This window comes from Geotrypetes seraphini, chromosome 9 (assembly GCF_902459505.1).
Source record: "Geotrypetes seraphini chromosome 9, aGeoSer1.1, whole genome shotgun sequence".
NCBI classification, from domain to species: Eukaryota; Metazoa; Chordata; class Amphibia; order Gymnophiona; family Dermophiidae; genus Geotrypetes; species Geotrypetes seraphini.
The window spans coordinates 125960321-125982671 of record NC_047092.1 but is presented as its reverse complement, the minus strand read 5'-3'; the positions used below and the strand labels follow the sequence as shown (position 1 = coordinate 125982671).

Below are 22351 nucleotides of genomic sequence, written 5' to 3'. Positions count from 1 at the left end.
AATGCCAGTTTGCCTATCCTCATTCATATCTACTTTGAACCTGACACCAAAGCATAAATATAAACTCGAGGTATGCTAAGCCCACCCCCTCACACCAATGTGCATTTTAAAAAACTAGACCGTCTCCACAGTGAAAAAAAGACAAAATGGCATTTAGAAGTCTTTATATAGTCAATGGTGACTACATTGGGGCTTTTTTTTTTAATACTTAAACTGTTAGATCATACAAACACGAATTCAACAATGCAAAGTGTATTGTTATGGGCCACAATTAAGTGCCATAGCTTAATACAAATATCCTATAAGAAATAAGATTCTTATGCATAATCTTGTCAAACTTGAACTTTGTATTTTATCCCTTCCCAACCCCATTCCTTGCCCATCCTGAAACTACCTCCCCATACCCTGCAAATCCAGTCAACCAATGTATATACTTTTTTGCTTTCTATATAAAAGAGGCTATTAATATACAGGCAGTCCCCGGGTTAAGAATGTTTGACGTACGTCAGATTCGTACTTACAAATTAGGGTCCTGCCTCTCCCTTCCTGTGCCAACACGCCCCCTTTTCCTTCCTTCCTGTCCAAACGTGACCCTCCTCCTCCCTTCCATATCCCAACCCATGCCCCTCATTGTCCTTCCCTCCATTCTGAGTCCCAAATTCGTGCCTCCATCCATACCGCAGGTGTTTACCTCCACTGGCCGGCTGCCCCCTCCCAGCTGCACTTGTCTTTGCAAAGCCATGAGCAGCAGCTCCTGCACATGGCATACAGCTGACCCAGAAGCCTTCCCTCTGATTTCAGAGGGAAGACTTCCAGGTCAGCTGCGGGCCACGTATAGGAAATGCGGCTACAGCTTTACGAAGAGAAGTGCAACTGGGACGAGGGAGCCGGCCAGAGAAGGTAAGCACCCGTTGGAGGGAGGGAGTCATGAATTTGGGATGCAGAACAGAGGGAAGGATGTCCAAGGATGCATTGGGACACGAAGGGAGGAGGAGGGTCACGTTGGGATAGGAAGGGAGAAAGAGGGAGTGTGTTGGCATAGGAAGGAAGAAGCAGGGTCACGTTGGGACACAGATGGAAGGGAGGGAGAACAAACCTTGGACAAAGATGGAAGGAAGGAAGAAAGGAGGGAGGGAGCATGAACTTGGGACACAGAATGGAGGGAGGGAGGGAAAGAGATTCTGAGGTGGGGAGGGAATAGAAAGGGAGAATTGTTGGGCATGGGTGTCTCAGTGAAAGGGAAAGAGAGATGGTACACATGAGGAAATGAAGAAAGCGGTGAAATGTTGGGCATAGGGAGGGAAAGAAAAATATTGGGCGTGGTGGTGGGAGAGGCATGAGATAATGAGGTACAGATGCATGGTGATGAGAGGGATAAATGTTGGATGTGGTGGTGGAGAGGGAACAGTGGGATGGATGAAGAACAAAAGTAAATATAAACCTCCTATCTTTTCTTTCTATTTAAATTACAGTACTTTATTTTGAGGACTGTTTCTTTAATGTTTAATGTTCTTTAATCTATGTTCTTATAGACTGTATACTGTACAGGATATAAGTTACATAGAAATTCAACTTAAGAATGGTTTAAAAAAATGAAACTTGTTCTTAACTCGTGGACTACCTTTTTCTGGTTACACAAGTCCCTTTCCATCCTCTCAGACCTGACTCCATGGTGCCAGAAAAAAACCAACATACCTGTGCTATTCCCTGCCTCCTGACCCTTAGCAGTACTACTATGCAACCCATGTATGATGTGGTCACCCTAACTCTATGGCTTTACCAATAGGAGGTGGACCAGGGAACCAGTGAGATGCCATTCAAGGGCACAGAGGTGGAGGAGAACCTCTGGGCAGTCATACCACCCCTGAAGGGGTGTGTGGAGAAGCCGAGGGGCCACCAACCCAGCTCCAAGCACCTGTTGTTGTGGTAGTGCCCCATACAGGGTCCACCCCTCTGAACTCCTGCAGCAAGTCTGTCTCAGTCATGTACAAAGTTGTTGCAGGAGTTGCAACAGAACAGACTGGTCCTTCAGCAAATTGCAGGGCTCTTGTATCAGCTGCTGGAGGTATTCCTAGAAACAGGGCTGAAGTGCGAAGTTATAAAATTTGCAGACGACACAAAACTTTTTAGTGGGGTTAGGAATAAAGAGGACTGTGAAGAGTTACAAAGGAACCTGAACAAACTGGGAGAGTGGGCAAATAAATGGCAGATGAAGTTTAATGTAGAGAAATGTAAAGTCTTGCATGTAGGCAGTGGCGTACCTAGGGTATGTGGCACCCGGAGCCCATCATTTTTTGACACCCCCCCCATGTAAAAAAATATTTTTTGTAATGACCATGAAACGGAATAAATGGTCAGAATAGAAACAGGCAGTGAAAATTTTCTTATATTCCAAACATAACATAACATAAATTATGTCTGAATTGTCATGACATCAGAAGTACATATGGAGTAGTTGCAGGTGATGCTTGGGACAGTTCTGATTGTGTTAGTTCGATTTTATGTGTTTTTTGAATAGAAGGGTTTTTATTTCTTTTTGAAGGTTTTGCAGTATGTGGTCGATGTCAATTGGTTGTAGGGTTGGGGGTCGAGTGTTGCAGCTCGAATGGCTAGGAGGTTGTCGAACAGTTTTTTTCTTTTGATGTTTTTGGTTGGATGTTTTTGTGTGAATGGTGCGTGAGTTCTCCTATGTCTGTTTGAAGTGGATTGAATTATTTAGCTGAAGAAATTAGTTACCCCCTCATCCCACACACATTAATTCTCTTCCATTTTTGTTCCCATTATAAAAAACACTGATAAGTTCCCAGGAAAAAAATACATTAAAATAAGAAGTGAAAACAAAGGCCCCTACAGATGAGAACATAACATAAGAATAGCCTAACTGGGTCAGACCAATGGTCCATCATGCCCAGTAGCCCATTCTTATGGTAGCCAATCCAGGATATTAATACCTGGTCAAAACCCAAAGAGTAGCAACATTCCATGCTACCGATCCAGGGCAAGCAGACACTTCCCTCATGTCTTAATAACAGATTATGGACTTTTCCTCCAGGAATTTGTCCAAATCTTTCTTAAAACCAGCTACACTATCTGCTTTTACCATAACTTCTGGCCACTTCATTTTTAAGTTTAGATCTTTCCTTTCAAACAGAGACCTTGCTAGATGTCAAATACAGCACAAGGTAACTTCACATGGACTTAGCTGTGCAGGAAATGTGAATCTCCTCATACACCCACCATATAGTGCAAAAATGTGCAAAGGTCTGTTTTTTTCTTTCGATCACTACATAGCCTAATGCCACACAAGCAGCGCTGTTACAAACATATTCTGTAGGTCAATGCTAAGGATAACAAAGTTTCCTTCCTTGGACCAGAAGGAGATACTGATAAACCACTGGAAGAGATCCCAAAACAACACCCAAAGACCCACTCAGTGTGTGAACCAGTTGAGTGGAGTGGACTAACTGGGGGGTGGAAATGGGCCCGGAGTTTGCTCAGCAGAATTTCCCAGACCACCTCTTCCTCTCAACACATTGACACCTGCCACCACCACCACTAGAAACACCTCACTGGGTAGGCCAGCTATGCTATAAACTTTATAAAACACATTATTATATTTTCTTATAAAGCACATATTTTAACTGAACTCTCTGACATCCTCAGCCTTTCCATTCACAAAAATAGAAGGAAGAAAAGTTCCCATTTCCTGCTGTTTCATGTCCCCGGCCTATACAATATTTTTTTTCTGCAGACCCTTCAAAAGTCTGACCAAATCCTCACTTGCATTATAAAGTACTGAGGATGCCATCTCTCCCCAATCCCAGGTCCTAAAGTCTAAGACAGTAGCGCAAACTAATGCTGCCAGATTCAGGAAAAAAAATTTCGATTCGATTCAGCCTATTGAATTGGTTTTTCAATTCGATTTTCCTGCCCAGTTGGGTGATTTTTTTCAAAACTCCTGGTGGGTTTTATAGCTTTTTCACCCCCTTTGGCTTCTCCTAACCACACTGGCGCTGTGGTGTAAATAAAATAAAGAAACAAAAAGGACTTTTCCTCTCTCTGTTAAATCCTAGCTCACGTTTGCAGTCCAACACCAGCTCTGTCAGGATACACATTTCAAATCTGACATATTATAATCACAAAACAGAAAATAAGATTAATTTTTCTACCTTTTGTTGTCTGGTTATATTTCAAATCTTGTTGGTATAAGGCTCTGGTTTTCTTCTGATAACTTGCTTGCCAGGGTCTCCTTCTTTCTTCTTTCTGCGTGCTAACCATCCATCTGCCAACTCTGTCCTCCCTTTCCATTTCCCTTCCCTCTCCAGGAAGTCTGGTATCTTTCCTTTTTTTCATCTCCCTCCACAGATCCACCTTTTCTTAACTACCCTTTCATCCGGCATCTCTCCCTCCTTCCCCACGACCCCAGAGTCCACCATCTCTCCCTTTCTTTTCCCAATTACCCTCCTATCCAGTATCTCTATCCCTCCTCCACACCATCCCTTGTGTCCAATTTCTCTCCCTTTCAGTTCCTTCCCTCCCTAAATCCCATGGTCCATCATTTCTCTCCCTCTCCTCTATTTTCAGACCCATTATTTCTTCATCCCCCCCCCAAAGTTTGGCATATGCACGTCTCTTTGAACACCCCCTTCCCTCCGTGTACTTCTAAACCAGGGTCCCCCCCAAAGGCCTGTCCCCCCTTAAAGGTCTGCCTGTCCCCCCTTGAAGGCCTGCACCCCCCTTGAAGGCCTGTCCAACCCCCTTGTAGGCCTGTCCCCCCCCTTGAAGGCCTGTCCCTCCCCCTTGTAGGCCTGTCCCCCCACCTTGAAGACCTGCCTGCCTGTCCCCCCCCTTGAAGGTCTGCACCCCCCCGAAGGCCTGCACCCCCCTGAAGACCTGTCCCCCCCTTGAAGGCCTGTCCCTCCCCCTTGTAGGCCTGTCCCCCCCCTTGTAGGCCTGTCCCCCCCTTGAAGGCCTGTCCCCCCCTTGAAGGCCTGTCCCCCACTTGAAGGCCTGCACCCCCCCTGAAGGCCTGCACCCTCCCTGAAGGCCTGTCCCACCCCCTTGTAGGCCTGCCCACCCACTTGTAGACCTGTTCCCCCTTGTAGACCTGTCCCCCCTTGAAGGCCTGTCTGCCCCCCCCTTGAAGGCCTGTCCATCCCCCTTGAAGGTATGCACACACCCCCCCGAAGGCCTGTCCCCCCCCCTTGAAGGCCTGCCTGCCTGTTACCCCCCTCCCCCTTGAATGCCTGCCTGCCCACTCGCCCCACCCCGAAGGACCGCTCGTCCCCCTGGCCTCCCCGCACCACCTATGAAGCAGCACTACCTATGCTCCTGGCCTTGCCGTTCAGTCCCCACCACCACCACCACCCCCGAAGGACCGCTCGCCCCACTGACCTTCCTGCACCACCTATGAAGCAGCCGCAGCAGGATCGCGACATCAGCTATCCCTGCGCTGCTTAGGCACTGCTTCCTGCGCCGCGTTCCCGCCCCTCCTCTGACATCAGAGGAGGGGCAGGACCGCGGTGCAGGAAGCAGCGCCCAAGCAGCTCAGGGATAGCTGACCTCGCGATCCTGCTGCTTGCTGCTTGACAGGTGGTGCAGGAAGGTCAGTGGGGTGAGCGGTCCTTCAGGGGTGTGGGGGGACTGAACGGCCAGGCCGGGAGCACCCCTTCAGGGCTGGCACCCGGGGCGGACCGCCCCTCCCGTCCCCCCCTTGGTACGCCACTGCATGTAGGAAAAAGAAACCCGATGTACAGCTATACAATGGAAGGGCTGGTAATGGGATCAAGTAGCCTAGAGAAAGACTTAGGGATACTGGTGGACAAAACAATGAAGCCGTCGGCACAGTGCGCAGCGGCCTCTAAGAAGGCGAACAGAATGCTAGGTAAGAACATAAGAACATAAGTGTTGCCCCTGTCGGGTCAGACCAGAGGTCCATCATGCCCGGCAGTCCGCTCACACGGCGGCCCCTCAGGTCCATGACCTGATAGTGCTCATACCCTAAAACTCTCATACGCTTTTTGCTTAATGTCCTGTAGAGTAACCCTCTATCTGTACCTGCAATCCCCTTCGCTTCCAGGAAGTCATCCAGTCCCTTTTTGAACCCCAGTATTGTACTCTGTCTTATTACCTCATTTGGAAGCGCGTTCCAGGTGTCCACCACCCTCTGAGTGAAGAAGAACTTCCTTGCATTCGTTTTGAATCTGTCCCCTCTCAGTTTTTCTGAATGACCTCTTGTTTTTGTTGTCCCCGATAGTCTGAAGAATCTGCCCCTCTCCACCTTCTCTATGCCTTTCATGATTTTATAAGTCTGTATCATTTCTCCTCTCAGTCTCCGCTTTTCCAGGGTAAAGAGCCCCAGTTTGTCTAACCTTTCGGCATATGAAAGGTTCTCCATTCATTTTATCATCCTAGTTGCTCTCCTCTGAACTCTCTCAAGTATCGTCATGTCTTTCTTAAGGTACGGTGACCAGTATTGGAATTATCAAGAAAGGTATTACAACCGGAACGAAGGATGTTATCCTGCCGCTGTATCGGGCGATGGTGCACCCGCATCTGGAGTACTGCATCCAATATTGGTCACTGTATCTAAAGAAGGATATGGAAATACTCGAGAGGGTTGAGAGGACAGCGACACGACTGTTAAAGGGTATGGAAAACCTTTCATATGCTGAAAGATTAGAGAAACTGAGCCTCTTTTCCCTGGAGAAGCGGAGGCTTAGAGGGGACATGATAGAGACTTACAAGATCATGAAGGGCACAGAGAAAGTGGAGAGGGACAGATTTTTCAAACTTTTGAAAACTACAAGAACGAGAGGGCATTCGGAAAAATTGAGAGGGGACAGATTCAGAACTAATGCTAGGAATTGTTCTTCACCCAAAGGGTGGTGGACACCTGGAATGCGCTTCCATAGGGTGTGATACGACAGAGTACGCTACTGGGTTTCAAGAAGGGATTGGATGATTTCCTGAAGGAAAAGGGGATTGAAGGGTATAGATACAGGATTGGATGATTTCATGAAGGAAAAGGGGACTAAAGGGTATAGATAGAGGATTACTATGCAGGTCCTGGACCTGATGGGCCGCTGCATGAGCGGACTGCTGGGTGTGATGGACCTCTGGTCTGACCCAGCAGAGGCACTGCAAAGAAACAAAGACAAAGCCTCATTGAGAGATTGGCCAGAAAGGCACAATAAATCCTGTTTCCAACTGTGGCCAATCTTTCTCACAAATAGCTGGCAATATCCCAATGACATTATGAGGCTTATCTTTCCATATTCTGTAGCTCCCAAGTTTCCATGTTTATTTAAAATTTGATAAAATCGCTTTTCAGAAATTTCAAAACAATGAATAGTAAAAACAATTTATTGGGGGAAACACTGACACACTCCAAATAAGAGGAAAGTAGGAGGAGGAACTACAATCGGTATAGGAAAGAGAACGAAGAAGGGAAATAACAAGAGGGAATTATATTGATCAAGGCTTGTCTTCTTAAGTGTCGATATTGGGTTTGTCTAGGATTAATTAATCAAAAGCGTCCCTAAATAGGTAACTTTTTAATTTCCCTGGGGTGGGGGGTGGGTGGGAATATTTTATGATTTCTTTTGATTCTGATTAATTGTTGGGTATAAGGGAGGGGGGATATTTGATGAGAGCAATAATTTGATGATATAATAAGTAATGTTAAAGTATAAAATGATTATATTTTGCGTTATACTTATTATAAGTTTTAAAAATGAATAAAGATTTTTTTAAAATAAATAATAATAAAATTTCCCTTTAAACTTGTCAAGTGTTTTTTTCTTCTCATATCATGGCCAGTAGCAGATTCCAAATTTGAGGAGCAGTGACTGAGAAAAGTGTGTTATGGCTAGTGTTGATTGTTCTCAGAGATGAAATAGTGAGAAGATTTTTATACTCTGAACGTACAGTGCGAAAAGGTTTATAAACTTAATCAACTGCATTTCATCAGTTGGTTAAGTTTATAATGGAGTGGGCCATTATAAGTCTGCTTAGAAACATAGAAAAATGATGGCAGATAAAGGCCAAATGGCCCATCTTATCTTCCCATCCACAGTAACCATTATCTGTTTCTCTCCATGCCTTCTTGAATTCAAACAGTCTCTGTCTCCACCACTTCTTCCAGGAGACTGTTCCACACATCTACCACCCTTTCTGCAAAATAGTATTTCCTTAGATTACTCATGCCCTCTCATTCCAGTGCTTCCTTTCAATTTGACTCATGCGCATTTATGCCACGGAGGTTTTTAAACATATTTATTCATATCTCTTGCCTTTCCTCTACAGTATACATATTGAGATCTTTAAGTATGTCCCCATACGCCTTATTATGAACACCACACACCATTTAGTAGCCTTCCTCTGGACCGACTCCATCCTTTTTACATCTTTTTGAAGATGCGGTCTCGAGAATTGTACACAATATTCTAAATGAGGTCTCACCAGAGTCTTATACAGGGGCATCAATACCACCTTTTTCATACTAGCCATTCCTCTTCCTATGCACCCTAGCATCCTTATAGCTTTTGCCGTCACCTTTTCAACCTGTTTAACTACCTTAAAATAATCACATACAATCACACCCAAGTCCCGCTCTTCTATTGTGCTCTTCACCCCTTAACTGTACCATTCCTTCAGGTTTTGGAGCCCAAATTCATGACCTTGCATTTCTTAGCATTAAATTTTAGCTGCCAAATTTCAGACCATTCTTCAAGCTTCGCTAGGTCTTTCATCGTGTTATTTACACCATCCGGGGTGTCTAATCTTTTGCAGATTTTGGTATTATCCGTAAAGAGGCAAATTTTACCTGACAGCCCTTCAGCAATAATGCTTATTAAAATGTTAAAAAGAACAGGCCCATGAACAGAACCTTGAGGTATACCCCTGGTAACATCCCTTTCCTCAGAGCGATCTCCATTGACTACTACCCTCTACCCTACCGACTTCCACTTAACCAGTGCCTGACCCAGCCCATCACTTTGGGGCCCATCCCAAGAGCACTCAGTTTATTTATTAGATGTCTGTGCGGTACACTGTCAAAGGCTTTGCTAAAATCTAAATACACTACTTCTAGTGCACTCTCTCTATCCAATTCTCTGATCACCAAGTCAAAGAAATTGATCAGATTTATCTGACAATACTAGCTGCTATGCTAAATACTGTCCAAAATAAAACAGGGGAAACAAAACCACAAACTCAAAAGCACAGAACCAAAGTGGAATTGTCCCAATCAGAATGTGCACACTAAACAAAAGTGTCCTTCAACTCATCTGATAAATCCAAATGCCTTTATTCATCCAAAGCCTCATAAAATTCATCCAATGACTCAATGACCCGACATGCACATGTTTCGGCCTAACCGGCCTGCCTCAGGAGTCTTTTGAGTCTTTGACGGGTGTATTTTGAAAAATTGTATGGAATACAGAAATACATGCACCCACAAAATGCGACTGCTAAACTGTAGTTGTTGGCACGCACAGCAGGAGACGTCATGTTGTGAAAAATTTGTTATCAACAGCAGCTGGATGGTATATCAAGATGACAATTGTCAGGAGATATACAACTGTTTGCAAGAATACAGACAGCTATGAATACTGTGACATCATATGTCAAAGGTAATGCGAGCAGATACCGCTTTCAATTAAGCAATACAGACATGAAGAATTTAAGCTTAAAATGACATACTGCAGGACATGCTTGAGCATTCTGCAGTAAGTTTCAGCTCACATTGGTAAGGGGGGAGGTTCTTTTTATGATTGGGTTTTTGATTGGGATGTGACTTTTGATGGTGTTTCAGAGGGTTGAGTGGATTTATGATGCTGTGATGCATCAGGTATGGTTTTATAAGAACATAAGAGACCGAAGGTCCATCAAGCCCAGTATCCTATTTCCAACTGTAGCCAACCTGGGTCACATGTACCTGGCAAGATCCCAAGGAGTACAACAGATTTTATGGTGCTTATTCTAGGAATAAGTAGTGGATTTCCTCAAGTCCATCTTAATAATGGCTTAGGGACTTTTTTAAAAATAAATTATCCAAACCTTTTTTTAAACCCTGCTATGCTAACTGCTTCACCATATTCTTCGACAACAAATTCAGAGTTTAATTATATTTGTATTGTTATTTGATGCTTTAGTATAACTTTTATGTTTTTTGCAGCTCTTATTTATTTGATATTGACTTGAAGTATCCTTCTGGAAACCATTTTTTACAGCAAAATATGATCCATGTTGGGAGTTATTGAAGACCTTTCGGGTTAACAGTTAGTGAAAATGAGTACTGAAAAATATTCCAGTTTGATTTTCTTGTAAGAGCATGTGGAATGCTGATGGGTCATGCAGTCATTTGAAAACCTGGAGGAATAACCACTATCTTGAAAAACCCTTTGATTTTTTTTTTTAAGAACATAAAAATTGTCATACTGGGACAGACCGAAGGTCCATTAAGCACAGTATTCTGTTTCCAACTGTTGCCAACCCAGGTCGCAATTACCTAGCCAGATCTACTACTTAGTAGCTTCATCACATGTCCTCTAGTTCTAGTATTTTTGGAAAGAGTGAACAAGTGATTCACATCTACCCTTTCCACTCCACTCAGTATTTTATAGTCCTACAACAACAATTTATTATTTCTATAGTGCTACCAGATGCATGCAGTGCAGACCTCTTATCATATCACCCTTGAGCTGCCTCTTCTGTGTATGGACCATTTGGTCTTTATCTGCTATCATGTTTCTTTTTTTTTTTTTAATGTATTTATTTATTTATAAATTTTTCAAATATAACAATCAAGTGTATACTTGTACAGAAAGCAAAATTCAAGAATAAAGAAAATAATTCAAGCATAATATATAATATATGAAAGGAAAAAAGATTATCTTAAATCTCACTCAAGTCCTCATCATTTGAAATCCAAGATTAAGTAAAAACGGAATTTAAGCAATCAAAAAAGGAAAGAAAAAAACAGTTATAGGTAAAACTGTGCTAAGGAAGTCATTTATCATTTTATCCATCTTGAGCTTTCTCCAGCCTTGACAGTGATAGGAATGTTGTTAGTTGTGAGGGTTCAAAGAAAACAAATTTATGCGACTTATAGTGTACTATACATTTACAAGGATACCAATGAAAAAAGGTAGCACCCAGAGCAGTAATTGCTGGTCTCAATATCAAAAATTCTTTCCTCCGCCTCTGTGTGTCTCTGGCCAAATCAGGAAACATTTGAATTCTCAGTCCTAGAAACTCTTTATGTTTATTTTTGAAATATAGCTTCAATAACCATGTCTTGTCCATTGTAAGAGCCACTGAAATAAGCAAAGTTGCCGGAATGGCTACTTCCCTATCTGAGGATTCTAAAAAAGCCGTCACATCCAAAGGCTCTTGATTTGCTTCTTGTGAATTTTTCTTATCTTTAGTGTCTTTAACAGGAAGATAATAAACCTGAGTGAAAGGTGGGATAGAAGATTCAGAAACTTCAAAAATTTCCGTTAGATAGCGAGTAATCATTTCTCTAGGAGTTACTGTTGTAATCTTTGGAAAATTTATTAATCTAAGATTATTAGTTCTTGAGGAATTTTCAATTGATTCAAGTTTTCTTCTTAAGTTTGTATTATCTTTGATTAGTGCCTCCTATACTGCTTTATAAGAATTTATATTCTGTTGTTGATTTTCTAATTGCAATTTATTATCAGTGGTAGTTTTCTGTAATTCTGAAATATTCTTATCATACATATTAAACCGTTCTTCTACTTGATTTAATTGAGACATTAGAGTTTTAGGAATAGTGGCAACCAAGTCCCACAGGGCATCCAATGTTACTTCCTGGGGTTTGTTTAACTGAGGAAATTGGAAATGTAAATGTGAATGTGAAATCTTGTGCTCACCCACTGGCAAGTCTTCCACAAACTGTTCAGTCTGGATCAATCCCTCTCCCGCAGTTGTCGAGGCCTCCAACTCCATACTCAGGTTCCCAGAAGAAAACTGGGAACCCGAATCTCCGTCCCCCGGACTGATCTCCACTGCCTCTGAAGGAAGAAGCTCTCCGACTCCCGGAAGCTCCCCCTCCCTCGGGGAACTGGCAGTTCGGGGATGCGGGGGTGGAGCTCATCATGTTTCTATGTTGCTCCAAGCTGAATAGCCCAAGACTTTAGCCTTTTCCTCATAGAGAAGTTGTCCCATCCCTTATATCATTTTTGTCATTCTTCTCTGTATCTTTTCTAATTCCACTACAACTGAAAGCTATTTAAACTCTGCTATTCAAGAAAGGGCCAGTTTAACCAGTGGTATAGCGAGGGTAGGAGGCGCCCGGGGCGGTAGCACCCTCTCGCTCAATCCATATCAACCCCCCTGCACCCTCCTCTCTGCCCCCCCCTGCTCCTTCCACACCATCCCCACCCACTGCTCCTTCTGTGCCTCCATACCATACTCACCCCCTCACATACCTCCTTTCTCACCACCGTACCACTTTAAATCTTCACCAGCACAAGCAGCTTTTCCAGCCTGCTGCTCCTGCTGGTGTTGGCTTCCTCACTTCCTGACCCCGTGACCTGGAAGTAATTTCAGAGGGAGCCAGGCTGGCGTGAGCAGCAGGCTAGAGTTATTGCTCGTGCTGGTGAAACAGACCATCTGTCTTGTGGTATAATAGCCTGAGGTACCTTAGAACATTTTGAAGGTGCAGTTCCTATAGCCTTGTCTTGAATCAATTACACTGGAAATTTGTAGCATCTAATGTTCCAAAGCTATTAGTATTTCAGCATGTTCTGTAAGATACCCTCTTGATTCTGTACCTGTATTTGTCAATTAGCAGATAATCCTCCAATATCTGTGAACATTGAACACAAAATGACCCAGAATAATCAAAATGGATTATATTGTAGCATCAAGTGTGATGCCAGAGGCTTCTACAAGCAAGATTATTTTCTGACTTGCTGCAAATGTGTCAGAAAGTAGACTGAAAGAGCTTTCTGCAATACCATTCTTCAGCAAGTGTCAGTTTTGTTATTTCCTCAGTAGTTCCCCCACCTGAGCACTGTGTATTGATGCACCTTCTTGTCCAGTTAGTCTGTCTTGACTAGATTGTAAGCTCTTTTGAGCAGGGACTGTCTCTTCTATGTTTTGATGTACAGCGCTGCATATGGCTAGTAGCACTATAGAAATTAGTAATAGTAGAAATAGAACTTTCTGCAATATCATACCTCAGCAAGTGTTCTTTGCTTTCCTTACTCAAGTTTCAAGTTTATTCAAAAATTTATAAACCGCCCAATCGGCCTTCTAGGCAGTGAACATTATATTATAAACATATATGGGGTAACTATACATCCTTTAAAACAATAGTCATAATTCAAAACATTTAGAAACATTACAAAAACAAACAAGAACAAAATGGGAAAAAGGATAGAACTACAATTTAGCAAGTAAGAAAAAGAACATATAGGGAAAGAACAAAAGGGAGGGTATCAAAAAGTAGATTAAAACTACGTAGCCCTGAAAAGGGCATTTAGGTCTCGAAAGCATCAAGAAATAGAAATGTTTTTAGTTTTGTTTTAAAATGGTTAAGATATGACTCTTCCCATAAGTGGACCGGAGTATTATTCCAAAGAGATGGCGCGCTGACAGAAAAAAATGGTAGACCTCATTGTATTGATAAACTTCAGAGATGGAACAGATAGCAAGTTTTTAGACGAAGATATTAAAGATTTAGAAGAACTATAGGGAATAAGAAGGTTATTGATAAATTCTGGTTGACTATTTGGTCTAGTTTTAAAAGTCAGTAAAAGGATTTTGTATTTAATTCTATGTTCCACCGGCAGCCAATGTGCTTTATAAAGGAGGGGAGTAACATGATAAAATTTCATTGCATTAAATATGATCTTCAATGCAGTGTTCTGTATAATTTGGAGTCTTCTTATTTCTTTTTTAGTTATGCCCTTATAGAGCGTATTACAATAATCAATACAGGAAATCACAAGGGAGTGGATCAAGATATTCAGAGAAGTAGGCTCTAACACTTTGGATATAGATCTAATCATTCACTCACAGTGCACAATAATCCACCAAACACCTTGGTATTATTCATCATTATTGCCCTGGAGATCAGAAAACATAGCATACAGTAAACCCAAGATAATGTGTGGGGGGTGGGACAGGTGGATAAGGTGGTTTATAAATTTTTAATAAATGAGATGAAATGAAAAAATGGGAGAGAAGGATCCTGCAACATACTGGCTGTTGCTGGTGAGTCCAATGCTACTTCGGAGCATGCTTGATCAAATATTGACATTTAGTCTATTTAATGTTAAATGTACAGTGCTATGTATGCCTTTCAGTGCTATAGAAATGATAAATAGTAGTAGTTAGTGATCTATAACATTCTCTACATGGGCAGCTACTTCTTCACTTGAATCAGAAGCAGACACTGCCACTGATTCCAAATCTGTATCATGCTTAAAAAAACTAATCCATGATGGTCTGGAGGGGTAGTACAAGTAATGGATAATCTAAGAGATATACCCTCATTTTACTTTACACTTAGGGCTCCTTTTACTAAGGTGCGCTAGCATTTTTAGCATGCGCTACAATACCCCGCGTGCTAGACACTAACGCCTCCATAGAGCTTGCATTAGTACTTTTCGTTTAGCGCGTGGTTTGCACATGCTAATCTTCAGCGCGCGCTAAAAACGCTAGTGCACCTTAGTAAAAGGAGGCCTTAGGGCTCCTTTTACTAAGGTGCGCTAGCGACTTTAAGACGCGCTTAGCGTGCGCTACAATGCCCCACGCGCTAGATGCTAATGCCTCCATAGAGCTTGCATTAGTATTTTTTGTTTAGCGCGTGGTTTGCACATGCTAATCTTCAGTGCGCGCTAAAAGCACTAGCGCACCTTAGTAAAAGGAGGCCTTAGGGCTCCTTTTACTAAGGTGCGCTAGCGGTTTTAACACGTGCTTAGTGCGCGCTATAATGCCGCGCGCGCTAGATGCTAATGCCTCCATAGAGCTTGCATTAGTATTTTTCTTGTAGCGTGTGGTTTGCGCACGCTAATCTTCAGCGTGCACTACCAAACGCTAGCGCACCTTAGTAAAAGCAGCCCTTAATCTGGCAAAAATGTCAAAACAGAACAGTAATGCCAACTAAATATCAGAACTGGATCTGTATTCAGTGCAACACTACTTTTGATCCACCATGGCCATGTATTGAAATAAATCAATATTCACCTAATTTGTTAGAAAAGGTCCTCACTTACAATAATCTATAGATAGTGTCGGATAGATCACCATCCCTAGGGACCCATTCTCCACAACTGAGTTCCCAATCCTCAGAGACAATACACTGGGGTCAAACCAATCATAAGGTAGTGATGAACTCACTAGCCTGTTATGCCCTTTTTACTTATCCATGAACCTTGTGGCAAAGACTGTATTCAATGTGTTTCTTTATGGGGCAGTCTAGTATTAAGGGGTGGCATGCTGACCCATCTTGATTCAAGTTTTTCTGAAAGAGTCAGATTCCAGATTTTCCCCATCTGCAACAGCAGCTGTGCAAAAGCATAAATCTCTCTAAGCCACAAGATCAAGCAGAGCTAGTCTCAACAGAGGTATATGTGTGCATACAGCACCTGTGCACACTGCATATTCTTGTGTTATGTGTACTGTATATCACTTGTGTCTATATGTGACCATACCTGTCGGCAAACCCTTGATTTCTCTAGCAGGAATTGTTCAATTTTAGCTCCTTCTATAACGCCCATTTCATTGAAGTGAATGTCAATGTATTTTCCAAAACGGCTTGAGTTGTCATTTCGAACTGTTTTAGCATTTCCAAAACCTGGAAAGAATAGTAGGAAAAGTATGAGGAGATACCATTTATTACTCACAACTAGACATTTCTAGTCATACTCAGCTTAGTTCTGCCTTACATTCCCCAATAGGTGTGGGAACTTAAAGGGAGGTTTTTAATGAGAATGAGCTTCCTCTTGGTATTTTCACCTGAAAATTTTCTGTTAAAAGTTTGTTTAGACTGCAAGGTTTATTTTCTTTGGTTCCCCTACAGAAGCAGCTACTGAAAATGCCAGTGTATGGTGAGCTGGCAGCATAGACGTTTAAAATGTGGTTTTTAACACTGAGGTACTCTAATGGAAATCCAAAGAGCTTTAACCATCTGAATTAGGGGTGAGAATCATTTTTTGACTGAATGGTTACATTAGTAATCATGAAATCGGGAGAGGGGGGGGGGGTTAACTCTTGTTTGTTTTGCCTTTTCTTTCAGCAACTTCTATTTGGTTTTCTTTTTGCTTATTTGTTTTTCCTTTCACTCTTCTCCAGCTTCTCATCCCTCTTCCTCACCTGTTGCGATACCATCAGAGCTAGTCTCCTGTCCTTCTTCTTCCGCACCAGTTAACCCTCTCTTCAGAAGCAACCTATAGAGCTCTCCCTGCCCCTCTGGGCATCTGTTTTATCTTGCATCCAGTAGCAATACCACCTAGCCAAGGAACACATTCTCACAGGCCTGCAATCCCCTTCTCCTAAGCAGGCTTTCTGTTAGGTGAAACACTTTTCCCCGATGTGGTAATTTGGAGTTTGATTTTTCTGAGGTTCTGGCCACAAAATTATAGTGTATCTAAACCAGTATCAAATAGATTGTGTGATTTTCAAAAAAGAAAAGCAATGGGTTTCCAAACCAGGGCATACCAGGAGACTAGACGACTCCAATGTGAAGAGGAAGGAAGAATGACTACTGACTTCATAGAGAAGCTTGTCAGTACTTTTAAATTTAAACTGCTGTCTGATTTTCAAGGCCTTTATAATATACTGGTGTTTTAGCCCCTTACATTTGTTACAGTAATGGGTGCTAGAATAGCCCCACCTATACCCTGACCCTGACTCCACCCATGCCCCGCCTCTACTATGCCCGGACCCAGGGCAGGATTAACCAATAGGCCAAGTAGGCACGTGCCTAGGGCCCGAAATGGTCAGGAGGGCCCGATTAAGGAAGGCATCAACATTGTTTTTTCCAAACAGCGATGGGCCCCTCCAGCATCAATCGGCAACGGGGGCCCCACCCCGATCGGCAACGCAGCCCCCCATCGACGGAAAGTAAGACAAGCAAGTAACGCGGGTAAGAAAGGCAACGAGAACTGTAATTGTGCAAGCGGTGCTGCTTGTCCAAAGCTTCCCTCTGATGCAGCTTCCTGTTTCCACCTGGGTGCATGGTGGGGTGGGGCGGGGCAGGGGGGCCCAGTGTACTTGTGTGCCTAGGGGTCCTCGATAAATTAATCCTGCCCTGCCCGGACCCTGCCTCCCACTGATCCCAGTCCAACCACATCACCTTTCACCATTTCCTTAGTTCTCTGTACCCTTTTGGCCCTCATAGATCCTCCACTGCATTTATCACCAAACAGGGCCTTTCCCTCCATGTGGGTCTGGCCTCCTGGACCCCCATTACTTAACCGAGGCAGCAGTAGCGGTCCTGATGTACCAACCTCTCCTCTCTCAGTGCCCCAAAACATCAGCAGTTCTGCCCCCTCCATCCTCCCTGAAGTCTATCTCTCCCTATCCCCTACCATCTCTCCCTGTCTCCCTTGTAGCCCCTCTGTCCTTCTCATCCATCTCCCAAATCTGACATATCTCCCACCCTCCCTTACACCAACCCTGAGCCTCTCTCTCTCTCTCCTTTCCTCAGTTGACTCCAACATCTCTCCCTTCTCCCACTCCCTCCCCCCGAATCCAGCACCTCCTGCCTCGTAGGCAATTCCTAGATGTAATTTATTTTTCCATTTTGTACAGTTAGCAACTCTAATAGTGCCTGCACTTTAAGAAAATCCAAATAACTGCAGTAAGTAAAAGTAAGAGGAAAAGAAGGCTGCTTTGGTTCTCAAAAGTAGTAGCTGAGAAGGTAAGAAATAAGAGGTTAGCGTTCATAAACTACAAAAGATCGAAGAAAGAGGAAGACAGGCAAAAATATCTGGAAAAGTTAAGAGAGGTTGGTCATTTAGTCAGGAAAGCAAAGATGCAAATGGAAGAAAAAATAGCTAACACGGTAAAACGGCCCTACAACCATAACAAAACAACTACAAACTATCCAAAACACAGCACTAAGACTCATCTACTCATTAAAGAAACATGATCACATTACAGAAGCATATCTCCAATCGCACTGGCTTCCGATCCCAGCAAGAATACAATTTAAATTCTACTGCCTACTATTTAAGACTTTATACGGAGACAGTCCAAACTACCTGAATAACTGCCTCATCCACAACACCGCAACCAGACATAGGAAAACTCACACCCCATTCTCATACCCCCCAATTAAGGAGGTCAAACGGAAAAATCTATATGATGGCCTCCTGGCCACTCAAGCAGCCAAACTAGACAACCAAATCGCCAATCTACTGACGGCATCCCTCGACTACAAGAATTTTAGAAAAGAAATAAAGACCATACTCTTCAAGAAAACTCTGAAAAAAGAAATAATACCGCAAGTCTCAAACTCCACCTCTCACTAAAGCCAACTACCCCAAACAAATAACCTTACCCATTTCTTACTCTTTTTGAAAAAGACCAATTTTTTTTTTTTTTGTAAGTTCTTGTTGTAATACATCTTGGATAGTTCTTTTGTAATCTGCCTTGAACTGCAAGGTAATGGCAGAATAGAAATCCCTAATGTAATGTAATATAATTTTTTAGATATATTAGTGATAGGAAGATGTGCAAAAGTGCCATTGTGAGACTCAAAGGTGAAGGGGAAGAATATGTAGAAGCTGATAAAGAAAAGGCCGAATTGCTTAACAAATATTTCTGTTCTATGTTCACAGCTGAAGCACTGGGAGCAGGACCACAGATGACAAACGTGAATAGGGATGGAGGAGTAATAGACCCTGATCAATTTTCAGAGGATTGTGTTCGTGAGGAGCTTCCTAAAATATAGGTAGACAAAGCAATGGGGCCAGATGGTGTACATGCGAGGGTGGTGAAAGAACTTAGGGAAGTTCTGGTAGCTCCGCTAACTGACCTTTTCAATTCATCTCTTCAGTTAGGAGTGGTACTGGAGGACTGGAGAAGGGCGGATGCTGTCCCTCTCCACAAAAGTGGAAGTAAGGAAGAAATAGGGAATTATAGGCCAGTAAGTCTGACTTCTGTGGTAAGAAAATTAATGGAAACGCTATAACAGAGAATGGTGAAGTTTCTGGAATCCTGTGGATTACAGAACTGGATGCAACATGGATTCACTAGAGGTAGGTCTTGTTAGACAAATCTGATCAATTTCTTTGACTGGGTAACCAGAGAATTGGATAGAGGATGTGCGCTAAATGTGGTGTATTTAGATTTTAGCAAAGCCTTTGACAGCGTTCAACACAGACATCTAATAAATAAACTGAGTGCCCTTGGGATGGGTCCCGAAGTGAGGGGCTGGGTCGGGAACTGGTTAAGTGGAAGGTGACAGAGGGAAGTGATCAATGAAGATCGCTCTGAGGAAAGGGATGTTACCAGTAGTGTGCCTCAAGTTTCTGTTCTTGGGCCTGTTCTTTTTAACATTTTTATAAATGCCTCCTCTCTGCATTGGGAACAGGGCAAGGACCCCAAAGGACTGAGGGACCCTGAAGCTGAGCTCCCTGAATTCATGGACGTTAAAGAAGGTAAAGAGGAGACCCCCCCAAAACCTTTGAAAGTCACACAAGCTAGCCTATGGAGGTGGATGTTGACTGACTTGCTGAACAATGGTGTGCAGGACAAGGACACTAACTGAAACACAAAGTGTCTAAGTCAGCAGCTACAATTCTCCTGAAGAAGCTCTATACAGAGTGAAATGGAGACGCTCCGTCGAGCACTTGAGCACTTTAAAGAGCACATAAGCACTTTCAATCCAACACTTGAGCACTTTAAGGCTTTTGTTTAATTCAACTAGAAGATTATACCATCAGCCTCCCATAATTGTGGTCAAGAAAAAAAAGCTAAGTGCAAAAATTAAATGTAAAAGTGCATATATATATATATTGTTTTTGGTTTTTTTAAGTTCAATCGGTTTTATTAGCATTTTGTCATATAAATACAAACACTGTCTGCTAACATTAATACATTAAAAATAGAAATTTGATATTTATAAGTAGAGTAATATACATCTATAATCCTAAAATGCTAAGCGCGCATGCGCACTCTCGCCGCGTGTTCCCTGAGATCTGATCTGTTGGGATGTGGCCAGCAAGAGTGCGCATGCGTGCTTACTACATGATGTGCGGAGTGGTAGCTGCCGGGAGGAGGGCTGTCGGTGGAGAGCAGACGCCGAAAAGGGCTAAGAAGCCGGCGGGAGCGGCGAAAGCACGCAAGGCATCGGGCCCCACTACTCTCCCTTATAATCTGGCAATTTGTGGAAGACGCCTGGTAATGCCTCGATACGGACAAAGTTTATTTTTTAGTTCAAAGCCGCCGCCGCGGCTCCTCTCTCGATCCCCGCCTGCATCAGAAGCCTTCTCCGATGCAGGTGCGGCTTTAGAGAGGAGCCGCACCGGCGGCTGTGAACTAAAAATAAACTTTGTCCTTCAGCAAAAAACTTCCGTGAGAGGTGCAAGCGCAGTGCGCGCTTCACCCTGACATACGACCTCACCGGCTGTGGACTGTGCCTTTGCTGCTGCGCTTTCCGGTACGCCTCTAAGCTGTGGCTCCTCCCCCCTGTCCCCGCCCCTCTCCTTCATGGCTGCGGAAGAGAATGGAGTGTGGGGCTTGGTGGAAGTGTTTGTGTCTGGGTTGCAGGATGGTAAAGCTGCGGAGCTGGCAACAGGTACACGTGCATGCGTTTCTTCCCTCTCCTGGCCAAGACCCTGTAGATTAATGGCGGGCCTGATTATAGGGGGACAGGGATGTACAGGGGAAGAGGTGCTGAAGGACAGGGGGGCAGAAAAAGGAAGGGAGGCATACTGCTGGACAGGGGGAGCAGGGATGGACAGGGGAAGAGGTGCTGATGGACAGGGGGGCAGAAAAAGGAAAGGAGGCATACTGCTGGACAGGGGGAGCAGGGATAGACAGGGGAAGAGGTGCTGATGGTCGGGGGGCAGAAAAAGGGAGGCGTACTGCTGGACAGGAGGAGCAGGGATGGACAGGGGAGCAGAAAAAGAAAGGGAAGCGTACTGCTGGACAGGGGGAGCAGGGATGGACAGGGGAAGAGGTGCTGATGGACAGGGGTCGAAGTAAAAGGAAGGGAGGCATACTGCTGGACAGGGGGAGCAGGAAAGAGGGGTTGATGGACAGTGGAAGAGGTACTGATGGACATGTGGGGGGTGGCAGAAAAAGGAAGGAAGGCCTACTGCTGGACAGGGGGAGCAGGAAAGAGGTGATGATGGACAGGGGGGAGGTAAAACAAAGGAAGAAGGGCTACTTCTGGATAAGGGGAACAGTGAAGGGGTGGTGGTGGACACAAGGGAGGTAAAAGGAATGGAGAGGGGGAGCAGGCAAGGGGTGGTGGTGGACAGCCAAGGAAAAAAAAGAGAGAAAGAAAGAAAGACAGAAATACAGAAAGCGGCTAAGGAGAGAGAGAGAGAGAAAAAAAAAGAAATAAAGACAGACAGACACACATATATTCTAGCACCCATTAATGTAATGGGCTATAAGACTAGTACTTAATATAAATTAATAAGGAAGGAGAATGTAAAGGGACCAATGATATCTTGCATTTAGGCTTTATTGACAAGACTAGTTCTAAAGTCATAAATAGCTGCAGACACTTGAGGTATCCTTTCTCCAACACCAAAGGATATATCAAAATGGTTGTTGAATGATGAATTCACAATACTAATAATCAGAAGGAAGAGCACTCTCAAGCATAGTCCATCCATTATTTGATGAGTGTTTAACCTGTAAGCCATTCTGAGCTCTTTGAGGACAAAGGGATAGAAAATGAATTAAATAAATAAACATAGGTGCATGGAATGGGAGGGAAAGAGAGATGGTATACATGGGGAAAGAAAAAAAGAAAGAGGGAGCATTGTTGGACATGATAGTTATGGAGAGGGCGGCGGGAGAAATGTTACACTGGGAGGGAGGAGAGATGAAGCAAAGAAGTGAGAGATGTCAAATTCTGGAGAAAGGTGATAGAAGGAGGGAGAGAGAGAGATGTCGGACCTCTGGAAGGGGAAGGAGAGAGTGATGACAGACCAGGGAATGGAAGGGAAGGAGGGGAGAAAGATATGCCAGACTGCAGGAAGGAGAGCAGAGAGATACCAGACTGTAGGAGGGGGGGAAGAGAAGGAAAGATGTTAGACCACAGGAAGAGGGAGGGAAGGAGAGAGAGAGATCACACCATGGGAGAGGAGAGAAATGTCAGGCTGTGGGAAGGAGATGAGAAAGATGC

General features: G+C 43.6%; 1 protein-coding gene across 2 annotated transcripts in view; it reads right to left on the bottom strand.

Annotated features, from left to right (window-relative positions):
• MYO7B (myosin VIIB) overlaps positions 1-22351 on the bottom strand; it is a 302847-nt gene that overhangs the window by 214580 nt on the left and 65916 nt on the right. For both annotated transcript variants that reach the window (XM_033957613.1, XM_033957614.1), the window contains exon 7: positions 15693-15835. In XM_033957613.1, the coding sequence (XP_033813504.1) occupies positions 15693-15835 (143 nt within the window). The remainder of the gene's footprint in view (positions 1-15692; positions 15836-22351) is intronic.